The 14,461-nt window shown below is 39.7% G+C and overlaps 1 protein-coding gene across 1 annotated transcript in view; it reads right to left on the reverse strand.

The window, feature by feature from the left end:
- Positions 1-2,030: 2,030 nt before the first annotated feature.
- Positions 2,031-14,461, reverse strand: part of CACNA1E (calcium voltage-gated channel subunit alpha1 E) — a 280,243-nt gene continuing 267,812 nt past the window's right edge. The window contains 4 exon segments of the mRNA XM_018563377.1: positions 2,031-3,482; positions 4,863-5,041; positions 6,621-6,801; positions 10,796-10,924. Coding sequence (XP_018418879.1) covers positions 2,979-3,482; positions 4,863-5,041; positions 6,621-6,801; positions 10,796-10,924 — 993 coding nt within the window. The 3' untranslated portion in view covers positions 2,031-2,978.

Consider the following 14,461-nt stretch of genomic DNA (forward strand, 5'->3'; position numbering starts at 1 on the left):
ACCAAATTAGATTTGAGCTCTGACTGGTCTTGTGTAGGCTTAGTTACATAACTTGATCACTTTATTACTTATTTTCTTGTTTTCACTTTTGCAAAGAGAGACTGTGCAGAAACAGAGGATGAGACATTGCCATTCCCTTGTTCAATTAAACTGCGGGAGCATGTGACGGTACCCGGAGGATCGGTCTGGCTGTCTGATATCAGACTTGTACCTTTATTTTGTGAAAGACAAGTCAAATGAAATTTAAAATAAGCTGTCTTGCCAGCTAGATTGCTCCTGTTTTGTAACGTCCCACTTGTACCACTCTAACGGTAACTGATGACCTCTTATTAGTGCAATGTTGCTATATACATCAATGCTGGTCACCCAAAACTTTGCTTAGATGTGACTTAGCAGTATGTACCTGCCCACAGACCAGCAAGCCACCCAGATTTTATCAGTTGGCATCATAAGAAGCTTGTCTTTTATAAAATATAGGTATTTCAAGTGCATTTTATTGAGTTTTAAACTTCTAATGCACATTTGAGGGAGTTAAGGTTTCTATTAGGTTTTATGTGGGTTTGTTGAATGTTAGTTAGCCATGGGTACAATACAGAATACAACTATACCCGCATTATAAAATATGTCTTATGTACCAGTAGTAATTCATTTTAAGTAAGAGGTAGGGGAAGGGATTTGGAAGAATGTCCATTGACTTACATAAGGGGAGGTTAGGGTAATTTTGGACAGCAGGCTACCAGTTTGCTTGTGGAGCAGAACACCCTCTGCAACCACACAGAACACACATGCCTAAAGTCAGCCCTTTATAAACACAACTGCCGTTGAATTCTTGTTTAAACAAACCCCAATGAGAATCAGTGAAGTCATTGGTCCCTAGTAAATTGTTAGCTTGTATGTTGATTAAAATTGATTCAGGCAACATAGCTGCATCTACTGTGTGCAGACGACTAATATATTAGACATGATCTAATTAAAGCTAAATCAAAGGCATAAGGGTTTTCATGTTGCGTGATATCAATGATAACATTTGGCAGATATAGCTGTCACTAGACACACACAGTACAAATCTCCTGCATTTACTGAGCAGAAATGTGACAAGAATGGCTTTGAACCTGAAATCTTAGCATTAAACATGCTAATACCAAATAAGTTTATTCGTAATTAACTGCCATATAACATTTATAAACCCCCAAAAGTGACAAGAGAGAAATTTTAGGGTATAACTTCAGTAGTTGCACCATAACGAGCACTGTTCAAAATGCTTGCTAGGAAAATATCAAAAGCATTTCTGTTTTGTGTCGCATGGTTAAATGCCATCAGTGGACTAGTGGCCCCCAGATTGCCAAGACAGTACGGTAATAAAAAAGGGAGCGCCCCAGAACATTATATTATTGTGGCCAGAAAATAAATGAGCTGAACAGAAACTGTGTGGCTTGATTGCCACCACTTTACTCAACAAATGACCTCATGACTACCTTTTTGCAGGGGACTGGAGCCACAATCTTCACACATAATGCAGCTGCAGGTATAAACTGGTATTGTGGGTCATCCATATACTGTACATATTTAGGCATTCTACACATAATATTTATACTGCATACAGTAAAGATCTGAGAATGTGTGAACACTTCAAGTGAAATATATAAGGTGCCCATACAACACCATTCTTTAATATGGCTATGCACTATATAAGAGCAGAGAGATCATTTTAAATTAGAAGAATTTTAAAAGAAACAATTTGTAAAGTGAAGAAATGAGTATGGAAAGAATGCTTAAGATAGAGTGAAAGTGTTTAACGGTGGAGTGTTCCCCTAAAGTCTCATGCCCTGATGAAATTGACAGTTCAAAGTGAATTTCTGGATGACATAAGTAACATTATTGTAAAACTACTGTTTCAGTTTATGGAGAATGGTGTGGAGAATGGGGCCATAGGCTATGCATAATGTGTAACATCTTATGTATACTAAAGAATAAACCTGGTTTTGGTAGACTCAACTCAGGCCTGTGTTAGCAGACCTTGGGGAAACAGAAAAGTGGGCTCTGTTGTGATATTTCAAGAAGATGGTTAGATCTACATTGCAGAACTAAGGAGCTTATAAGGACCATGCAAACTAAACTGAAGCATGCTTATCACCTCTATGAGTGGGCAAAGCTGGACAACGAAGACATGGGTATGACTGTAATCAAAGATATGTCTGCTTCATCCTTTATGTGTTCACATGATCTATGTGCCATCTATCAGAATCCCTACTAATATAATTAAAACATCAACCAAGAATGCACAAGTTACTTTTGATCTTTTTTTGTTTATGGAAAACATATAACAAAAATGGACACTCATCTCCCTGCACATTGACAAGGGGTCACGGGCTCAGGATTAGCATTTAAAATAAAGCCTGTCAACCAATCATTCTACATTTTGCATATAAATTCTATATGAACATCACACAACTAGACGGCAAACCCTTCAGTCAACCAATGTGTCTAATAGTAAACTGCAATATGATGGCTGTCCAATGAGCTTAACTAATTAGCCATATTTCATGGTTTACTTTCTTGCTGAAGGATCATTGTGGGGGCCAATCAATTGCCAACATTCTGAAACACAACTCCTGTTATTGGCAAAAGATGAAAAGGTATCAATTGACAACAGCGAACCTATGTAATAGGCAGTGATCCCCACAGCCTATAAACATATAACAGATCACCCCAAAATCACAGTCCAGTAATGAAGGCCTTTCACCTCCATGCTTTCCCCTTTGCATGTATCTTCTCAGGCAGTTTATTTTCATTTTTTTTTGGCACAAGATATTAAAAGACAGGCTTCAAATCTCAAGGCATTGCCTGGACTTGCAGTTTTGGTTAGGGGATTGGCAGTGAGTGCTTGGGGGCTCCTCTGGAAGAAGCTCATTGATGTGATAGAGAGGGATCATTCAAAGATTACCAGCTGCTGTACTGCAAGAATATCCCAACTTTCTTTAACACCGATCATCCTCTTCTGTGTCACTCAATTCACGGGAAGCTATGACAGGTGGCACACCACCCTTTCTTCTACGCCGATAGTGACCATTGGGCATCTGCCACCCGTGACGTAAAGGGGCAGAGCCAATTGTGTTAGAGCGGCCTAGGCTGGTAGCCACAGCAACCTCAAAAGTAAGTGTGTCCTCAGTGGGGCAGTCTAAGCTTTGCATCTCCTCAGGTAGGGCCAAATATGGCTCTGAGATATAGTGCTGAGGGGTGGACTGGGAGCTGTGACGTCCCTGGAGAGAACAGGAAGACTCACTCAGACCTGGGTCACTTGGAAGAGGTGCTGCATTATCGCTGTCATTCATAGGTGGGGAACTGTGTTTTTGACGGCGAATTAAAGAAGAGAAAGAGATAAGAGGTCTTGGGGTTGCAGGCACAGAAGGAAGCTGGCGCCGACCACGTCTTGGTGTGCTGGTGTCAGAAGGAATACAGCTTTCATTTAAAGAGTCAAGCATCTATGGGGACAGAAACATGTCATATTAGCAATGCAGCAAATCAATCTGAAAACATTTGGTAAAAACAATGAGTACTTCTAATAATGTGTTACTCTCTTATCTTCAACCATTTTTTAATGCGTATGTCCAACTACAACTTTTTTTTCATTTTGGATAGAGCGGGGAAGGATTTAGAACCCATGTAAGGTTGTTGTTGCCATCTGCAGTTCTGTTAAGAATATATATTACCTCACTGTAATAAACACCATTTCAAGCCCTATGCCACAATATCATGGTCGTTGAGACGCAGTCCCACTCATTTACAATGGCACCCCAACACACATACATAATGCACAAACATTTGTGTGTTACAGCATGCTATGTGTGAACTGACTCTAAAGATCCACTGTGCTGATGCAAAATCAGGTTTTACCTTTCAGTCATTTGATGGAGTTACTTTTTAAGAAAGTGGAGTACGATTTCTAAGCCAATAACAGGTACAAACAGCGGATAAAACAGAAAGGAGATGTAATGTGAGCTCCCATTTGGTAAAGGAAGGGGAAAAGAGCTCATGCTTGGAACCACTGACCTCATGGACTCTGGGCCATTGTCCATGGTGTACTTATTTCCCAATATGTAATATAGCTAAATGCAACCAATGCCACGCAATCAGTCACGTCAGGAATAGCTTACAAATTACAATGGTCTACAAAGCGATATGAGGTATGTAGATCGCTGTACAATACTTCAGTGTATCTAGAGTGAGGCACTGGCCTGCATGATTGTGGACAGTGTGTATGTGTCACCTAAGTTTCTTAAGTACACATGGTGAAGGGTTTCCGGGTTTGTGACTGGTATGGTGAATGGAGAAAGCCAATTTGTTGTTTTCTTAGAATCTTCATAAGTCCTGTTCTGGGTCCATGAGCCCATAGCCTTTATAGAGCTTTGGATGTGATAAAGCCTCCATTTTGGTAGCTAGACCTGCTAACTGAAAAAGCTTAGCGCAGGCAGAACAATAAAAAGTGCTGCCTGTTTGTTTTTGGGGAACACATTGGGTGGCATCCTGTTACTTTGGATACCTGATGACCTGAGTTTAGTTAGTGGCTCTGACTAGCTGATGTTTTGTTTGTTTCATACTATGGACTTGCTGTACTAACCCTTCCAGCATTGAACTGTGCTTGCTGCCTTGCTGAATAAAAGTGCACGAAAAACCTGCTTCAACTGTTCCCGGGTGTCCCTGTCTCGTGCATGGTTTACCGCTCCCAATACCAGCTTAGCCTGTCCCCCTTACAATTTATATATGCTATAGTTTTTATTAAGTTTTTATCAAACCCATCAACTTGTATGACAATACCAGACTTTAGAAAATGTATAAAATAGAGATAAACAGATATATTTAACCCTTACCTGCACGCTGCTGTGCGTGTGGCTGGGTGACAGCTGGTGATCATGGTGCTCACAAGCAGCTTGCGGACTCCTCTCTTCAGAGTTGCAACGGGAAGGATCAGGAGATAAAAGATGTTTCCTCTCCTTAGAACGACCTCGTTCTCTTCCTCCTGAACGATGAGTATCTAGGCGACCTGCAAGACATAATTGATATCAGTGATGGATTAGAATTCAGTCTCATACCTATAACTATATCAGGCCCTGACATTTAAACTTAGGGGTGAAAACTGGCTTTCACAAAAAAGAAACAAAGTTGGAGTGAAAGGCTTAGAGCAGTGGTTCTCAACATGTGTAACCTCAGGACCCACATTTGTCTTTGGTCATGAAGTCATGGAAAGCACGGCATTGTGGTACCGTGCGTTACGGTCCGGGCAATAGAACTGTGGGTGGGAGGTGCGTTTGGGGCGGCATTCAAATGAATGGCAATGAATGGCAATGCAACACATCTTCCCACATCAGAACGGGACTGTCTGATTAACGCACTGTACTAGTGTGAACGGGCCCTCAAAAACACTGACAGACACACACAACCACAGACACAATCTCACAACTCAGACATTATCAGACACACATATACACTCCCAAATTTGTTTTTCTTTCTTTTTTTTAATATCCACCCAGTCTCCCTATCTTACGAGAACTGGAGTGGATCCTCAGTGTGAGCTGCTGTGCTGTGATGGAACTCCATCAATATGGTACAGCTCCATTGTGTGCCCTATAGAGGTGCCAGAATGTGACATCGCTCCGGTCCAGGCACCTCTACAAGACAGGTGAGGGAGCTGTAAGCAATGCATGTATGAATGGAGCTCCCTCGTGGCCCTAGCCCCATCCCATCCCACCTCAAGCTGTCACTCGGCAGCGGGCAGCATATTTTGAATGGCTACTTGACATGAGTGCTGGGCTATGGGGAGGCTGAGGAGCCTCTCACCTAGAAAAGTGGAGGGCATGCGGTGACCCAATGAACACGGGGTCGCAACCCACTTTTGGGTCACGAGCCACCAGTTGGGAACCAAGGACTTAGAGAATATTTTACTAAACTTGCATTAGTGTTGGTATAATTTGTGTGTATATTAGGTGGATGCAAGTGGAATTCCAGACAAACACAAAAAAAAGTTATGCTATTTGTCATTGCCCAACACGTACGTTTGTCCTTCATGTTGAATTTCCCCTCTATAATCCACAGCAGATACATTGTGGCCCAACCAACGAAAAATGGGTAAACATACCTAAAAAGTTTGCAATACTTCGTGTCACCCATCTAGCTTGTGTAGCTGTACAGAACTACAAAGTGATGTCCGAGAGTATGTCTACTTCTCTCCCAGTTTGTCACCGCTGATGAACTACTCAGTTCTACCCATTCATTAAAGCCTGACAGTGGGGCGAGGTTTGCTATTGTTTTCAACAGTCCTAGTCCACACATATGCAGCGCATTGAGATGCATGGGCCACAAATGAAGGTCATGCCAAATTTTTCCATCGATTGATGTGCATTATAACTGCTTTGGATAAGAATGGCGATGCATGTTAAAACATCATGAAATATGCATCAAAATCCAACCTAAAAAATGCAATGCAAGTGCATAAGTGTGTACCCAGCCTAAATAATTTATAATGAATATACAACTGAATTAAAATGTGTCTTTTTATTATCCACCTATTCAGATTTAAGGATTTTAATAACTTTTGTGAATTGCTGCATGCATTTCTGACCAACCTGTATCAGAATTCATTCGGTGGGTGGATAGTCTTAGAGAAGCATGATAGCTGCGCCGTTGCTGCTTGTAGCTATCCATACCACTTCTATCTAATGAGAAATCATCCAGCCAGGAACTGCGCATTCGCTTATCCGCAGTGGTGGAGAAAGAGCGCCGCATGGAGCTCACATCAGACAGGACCTGCAGGGCCAGAAGGAGGCAAAAAAGAAGAAAATATCTGCACAGAAATACATTTCTACCGACATAAGGGATTGTCTGAAAGAAAAGAATATCTGAAAAGAATATCTGAATATAAAGTAAAGACATGGTGTCAGCATATACTGCCGTGTTGTGTTCCAATGTATACTGGATTTAAGCTATTGTTGTTTTGAGCCCCAAAGAACTGTAACTGTATATTCCCAAAATTCCTCTTCAACATGTAGATGCCAAACTGTAAAATATAAAGCTGTACCCTCTTTTAAAAGCAATAGTTGTGGCTCATTTTTTAATATATATTTTAAAACAGATGTTTTATATAATTTTTTGTACTATATGTATGCAATCTTTGTTTCACAAAGAAACATATAATGCATTAAAAATAGCTATTTTTTTCACTATAGGTCGGCAGCACAGGAGTAGCAGTTTGCGATGAGGTATGCCTTGCGTGATTAAAATGCTTGACATAGCCATCCTTAAAGGGATGAGTCACTGGGATGCGTTACTGCTCTGACACATTTATGTGTGTGCGTGTGTAAACTCCATCTTGTAAGCTCAGTAAATAACATTTTTACAGTAAAGGAGCATATGAAACAGAGAGAGAAATAAAAAAGAGCCAAGAGCTCCACCTTCTGACTGTGTAGTAGACTACATAATATTCATAAGCAATACCTCATGTTTGCCCGACTTATATCATTTAATTTTTTTTTAAACCCTGACCATAATAAATAAATAAAAATAGAAAACCGCCATACATTGCCTTTAAAAACAAAGTATGTTTTAGCTGCCTGACCTGTATGCCAACAGGGATATAGGACAGTGAAATCGGTGTCAAAGCTGTGCAGGCCACATACAGGATGGGCAGGTAACGGTGTAACGTACAGTTTTAAGCTTACAATCTGGCAGGACATTGTCTACCTAATGTAGGGCTGCAATTACTTGAGAAAGTACAGTTACACTTTGCATCAGTTACTACTTTATTATTTGCTTCTAAGAGTAATAACATAAAGCTAAAGGCAACTATGTGATGTGACCTGCAGCAACCAAAATACCCATCAAATGCATTTGCCTGCGACCTTCTGCTGCAGATTACCTCACACAGTTACTGCTCTTTGTGCCAAGCTGTTAAATACAGTCTTAAATATGCTGGTAAGGGGGTGAGATAAAGAGTATGCTTATTTGAAGAAAAAAAAATATCCATAAAATAATTTATATAAAGAAAATCTATAATAGGGTTTTCTAGGATAAATGGAAACTGGAGCCAGATAGAAACCCTTCTGTTGGAAAACCTTCAACACACTCCGATTTACATTTGTTCAGCAGACAAAAGAAGAAAAACTTTTTAATAATGTCTTATGGTGAAGATTTGTAGATCTCTTAATATAATCTATTGACAATTTAGTGTATATTTATGAATCTTAGGAGTTAATTTATTAAAGGCAATTAGGCTGTTAACTTTGCAATGAGATTTTCCCTTAGCTTAGTGAATGAGGTGAAGCTCTGCTGACTTCCATCATTACATCATGCACAAGCAAAAAAAAACTCTGTTTAATTTTATTTTTCTTGATTGGGTATTTGGTATTTATTGCAAAGTCAATTTTCACCACATTCACTAAACTGGAGGAAAATTCCCTTGCAAAGTAAACAGTCTATTTGTCCTTAGTAAATCAACCCCCTAAAATGATATAAAATTAGAGAATCTTCTGAACCAGAATACTGTGCCTTCCCTATTTGAAATGGGCAAAAATTGTGTGTTGTGGGTATGTTTTGGTAGAAACCAATTTGTATGTTGTTTTTGTCAAGAAACAATTTTCTAATTTTTCCTAGCAATTATTATTATTTTTTGCATGCTACCTGTGGTGCATTCATTGTATACGTTTGTACATGTTTAACATCTGTAAGATGTTGGGAATGGAGATGGGTAGCCGGATAATGTAACTCCAGGGAACATGTGCCAGAGGTACATCATCACTAGGTGCTCAATAGCTAAAGAAAAAAGACATCAGTGCAGAAGAAGGTGGCATCAGTGGTGGGGAGCATGGACCTGTCATCGCTGGAAGGGGCAAACTCAGAGGTAAGTTTGACACAATGGGGTTAATTTATGAAAGGCAAATAGGCTGCTCACTTTTCAAGGGAATTTGCACTTTGCAGGGGAAGCTTCCCTTAGCTTAGTGAATGTGATGTAACTTTACCTTGTAAAGAATACCCAATCATGTGCAAAGGGAAAAGAAACAGAATTTTTTCTTGAACATGATTGGGTGATGGAAGTCAGCAGAACTTCCCCTTATTTACTAAACTAAGGGCAAACTTTCCCTGCTAAGTGCAAATTCCCTTGCAAAATGAACAACTTATTTGCCTTTAGTAAATCAACCCAATGTGTAAGTATTATGCTGTGCATACCTGCACATAATGGCAAGAGCTTCGTCCCCCTTCTCCTCCCCAGCACAGTTCTGCTTTAAGATCCATCACTATGAACAACTGCTCCAGATTCTTTCTGCTCTAGTATGGATAAAATTTCCGGTGTTTTGAAAGTCAGCGTGATCCTGGAGTTGAATCAAACAATCCAATGTTATTTTCATTCACATTCTGCCTATTTCATACACAATGTATGCCATATTCAAGGCATCCCTCTAGTGATAAATTATAGTTGCCCATGTGCTTGTTTCAGCTCTCAACCAATCTATAAAGCGCTCAAATGGCTGGTGTTATAGCTGGTCACATGTGCAGCACCATGGTAACTGCATTTAAATATAGACTAAGAGGGCATCGTCCTATGCCGACAGAATGATAGGATTGTTTAATGTCGCTTTAAGATATAATAGTGCTCACAGAATGTCTTTAGATCTGAATGTTATCTGTAATTCCAACATTTACCTGCGGGGCACTGTAGGCAAATTTGAACACTACTGCTTATAATAAAAGGGGATGTCAATGGCAGAGTTTAACATGTTGCTGAACAAATGTGATCAAAGGAGCTTACCAGTTTATCCTAGAATATCCATGTATTCAATATAATCAATATAAAGCTTAAAAGGGAACCATTACTCATTAATATGTTCAGCAAATGTAGACTTATCCCATCACCAGAGAAAATAATTTCAAGAAAAATTCAATTAATCCTATAAATGTTTATTTTGAAGCACAGCTCCAGACGCTTTTTTTTTCTGTAAAGTTTTGGTTGTTATCTGTGTTATGATTAGGAAGATTGCCCCTCACATCCGGTCAGGTCAGAAAGGGACACAGACAATAAGAGTGGGGAGGGTTTGGAACTTCTGACAATGTTTTTATTACTGTATGTGTGTTCCAGTCCTAGTTAAAGAAATAAAAAAAAACCTGAAAGGCATTTAAGTCTTCCCCACTCCATCCAAAACAAAAGAGGGTCTGGAGTTGAGCTTTAGGTGTATTACTTAGGATAAATACATTATTTCTCATTACAGTTCCCCTTTAATAAAAAGCAAAATGTTTGAACAAAATTTTCAAAACACCCTTCAGAAATTTACAAAAAACTAAACAAAATCGACAGAACACAAAAAAAATCCTACGAAACAAACGAATACAAAAACAATGTAAACAAGCAAAACAAATGTAATGATAATTGTTTCAAACCAACAAACAGGGAAAGCAACATGGTGCTTGCTGGTGGCTGTGGATCGGCAGGTGGCACAAAGGCATTAGAGATGATGATAGGAACCCAACAGTGTAAATGGTCTAGGTGTTGTGGCTGGTGATTTACTAATTCAGTGGTGCACAACCATTATGGCTGGTGCCCCAAGTATCTAATGTACCTTTGAGGTTAAAGCCATGTCATCACAAATGTTGTTCTCAAACATATATACTGTGTTGGTTGCCAAGTAGGTTCTGGAACTTGGGGTTCCATCCATAGGTTGCGCACCTCTAATCTAATTCTCACAATAAAAAGAAAGTGCTTGCAAAGTGAAAGGGTCAAAAGGTGGAAGTGTCACAGTATTGATTTATTTACCTGGGGGTTCTCCGCCAGGCGTGGCATGGAAGAAGCTCTCACTGACGCTGGACGTTCCAGCATCTCCCCGGGTATGTAGCTGCCTTGATTAGGAAGCTGCTCCTTGCTATACTCTCTAACCTCTGGCTCCTAGAAACAAACACACAGCCAGCTCGTGGTACCAGCTTTCCAGAACTCACACTGTTCCCTTGTGGCACGTGGCCACGTACTCTGAGGACAATGCCAGATATTCCATTCTATGAGTCACTAGATAATGTAGCCTGTCACACACTGCTGCTGTATGCACCAAGAGGAATTAAGAAGCAGAACTATTTTATAAAGGTTTGTAATTAGGGAACTGCACATGTCTACTGCAGTGAGGCACATCAAGCTTAATTGTCCACTCAAAAGCTAATTGAAGGAGGATATTTTAAGTGTACCCACCACAAAACACATTGGGGTAACTACTTTGTGAACCCGGTGGATATTAAGCCTATCAAATTAGAAATCTGCACCATCACTGTGCCAAGAATGTCACTGGTTGTTTGTCTCCTGTTGCAGAATTAGAACGAATATTATTTACAGAGGGACACCTTGCCCAGTTCTTCACAATTCTAAATACATTTTATATGAAGGATTCTTGTAATAAGGTTTACATATTTAAACTAAGGATTAAAATGATATTGTTGGTAAATTTGATATAAGACATAGGAATTGTGATCACAAAAATGGCTCCGACAGGTTAGAAGTTGTGTTAGGTTTTCATTTTTGTCTGTGGCAATCTTAGGGAGATATCTCCTCACTTCTAGTGTTAGAAAAATGTACCTAGGACAAGAAGCCAGGGAAATTCCCCCAAAGACCACAGAGTACAATACAAACCTGACAGGGGTTTTAAATGTTACTCTTTCCAAAACTTAAACATGACAATTTAAGTTCATATATTTAGTATTTTTATAAAATACAGCTGCAACTACACTATGGGGCCTATTTATAAACAATTTTCCAGAGCCCTTCGCCCCGCAAATCTCTGTGAACATTTGCTCTGTACGAATAAAGGCAAAAACACCCATTCTTAGTATATTTTCAATTTCAGGTCAAAGGTAATATTTGAAAAATACCACATTGTTTCCCCTAGATGGAGCTGAGGAGTGCAGGAAATAAACACTTTTTCCTATGCTCAGAAAAATCTAGTGGTAATAATGCAAAAGTTCACAGAAATCTGCAGGACAAATGGTTCTTCAAATTGTTTATAAATAGACCCTTTAAAGTGTATCTAAACTTAGAAAACAAAATGTAATATAGTGCAGTTTACAAGTATTTAGATGTGGTGGCTGCATTCATTTTCTTCTTTAACCTCCCTGGCGGTATTCCAGAGCGTGGCTCGGGGTTAATTTTCAGTACCAAGAGCGGTAACCCTGAGCCACACCCGGGATTGCGCAAAAGTGTCACTTACCTTGTCCCTGCGAGCCCGAGGTGTCCTCTGCTGTGTTCGCCCGGTCGATGCCGGCATTCGGCTTTCAGTTTAGTTTTCGGGCGTCACAGCGGAGGGCTAATGGTAAATATGATATTTACACAGAATACAATGTAATCTGCTATAATTACATATATTTATCAAACTATTTCACTTCAATTTTTTCCCTAGAGCTTTTTCCAGGGCCCTGCCTGCACTTTTACTGTACTCTATTGGCTGTGGTACGGACCAGGCAGCGCCCCCAGAATTCCCATTTACTAGACCATTTTTATTTATTATTATATTATAATTTCTTATAATTATTTGTTATAATTTATGATTTCGTGTTTCAAACTTCATCATACCTGGGATGTCTACTGGACTATTGTTTGGACAGATTTAGGTGAGTTATTCCTAAGATTTACTAAGAATTACAGGCCTACAATATAAAACAAATTGCCATGAAAAACAATTTTTTTTATTAACCCTGACTAAATGCAAGACTCTGACAGCTATAGGCATGACTCCCAGATAAATGATGGGATTTGTAATTTCACCACAGCTATAGTGCTGAGGATGTCTACACATGGGTACCGCCAGTAGTATAGTTCTAGAAAATGTGATAAGAATTGGGCTTCTGTTGGTCCCTCTAATTTCAACAGTTCTGTGTGTATATGGAGGAACTCTTACAAACTACGTAAGACTTATAGACACACAGTGCAATGACACTGCAACAGGGACACACATCAGCACTAATATCCTGTGGTGTGAACAAAAGCGTTACACTGCAGTGACCAGGCAGAATCAACAGGTGACAACATGTTTCACGTGGACGGGCTTTGTGTCCTCCTATTCTTGCTGCAGACAGGATGACATCTATGTACCAGGTGATAACATACTAGTGACATGAACACCTGGCGCTAACACATCAACACACGGCAGATTACTGAACACATACATTTGACTGAACACCCACCATGATGGTTACTTCACAAGTAAGTCAATTTCATTCAAACCCATTGGTCCATTGTCAAACATCTCAGATCATATTCAAACATGCATACATAATCATACAAAAAAATCAGATCCCAATAAGCAGGCATCATTTATCACAGCTAGCTACAAAAAATGCTTGTTATGGTCAACACACGTTCATATTAGATAATTGAATTGAAGGCTAATGCAATTTTCAGTGTTATTTTGACTTACCTACCACCAGTTTAGAGGCTTCCTGGTTCTATGCTAGTGACAGATATGTCACAGATAAAAGTGATAATGCATTAAAAAGACTTTTATTCCAGTTTAAAATGCAGACTCTTAACTAAGATTGAAACCAAGCTACAATATAGTAGACATGTGCACATGTGTCAACTAAAATTTATTAGTTGACTTGGCCGGGATTTGAACCTAGGACCTTAGCAATGGGAATCCTGTGCTTTAACCTCTACACTATAGCCTCTGTACTTTAATCATAGATGTGTTGTAGAGGTAAAATGGTGTCAATGGTGCAAAGAAATTCGTCCAATAACGAATTTCGGGAAAACGGGAATTTCGGATTCGTTTGCATTCGTCTTAGCTGTAATTCGGAACTCGGATGCATCCGAATCTCCGCATTTCCGAAAATTCGTCCAAAACGAATTTCGGAACGAACCGAATCGCACATGTCTACAATATAGCATATGCCTCAACCCTTTGCTCAGTTGACACAACAAAATGTACAGCATCTTCCTTGGATGTCTCCTTCTTTCAATTTGTATTGAGCAAGCTGGAGGGTTTGTACAATGTTTTCAGCAGATACCGAGAGCATAGGGTTGCCACCTTTTCTTCAAGCGAAACCCGAACACTCTAGCGACGCGCTGACATTTTTTGGGGAGAATGAGTCGCGGCTTTTTCATATGTAAACAGCCCAACCCTTTCATATGTAAATATCACAGTCTAGACTATTTTTAATGGGGGGGCCCCTATCTTAATTTTGGTTGCCCCTGTCTGCCTGACATCTTGGTTCTGGGTTCCTGTTGCCATGAAACCTGGACACAGCATTCAAAACCCGGACTGTCCGGGTGAATCCTGGACAGGTGGCAACCCTACGAGAGCATGAAGCAATTAGAAAATAAAACACTCATTTACTGCTTGAATACTTTCCCAATTCACTGCATTAGATAGAGACATTAGTGCCTTCATGCACCTCTCCAAATGTCTGCCTAAAGAGAGATGCAAGGCTTATATATATATATATA

Source organism: Nanorana parkeri, unplaced genomic scaffold, assembly GCF_000935625.1.
Source record: "Nanorana parkeri isolate BGI_ZX_2015 unplaced genomic scaffold, ASM93562v1 scaffold660, whole genome shotgun sequence".
Taxonomy (NCBI): Eukaryota; Metazoa; Chordata; class Amphibia; order Anura; family Dicroglossidae; genus Nanorana; species Nanorana parkeri.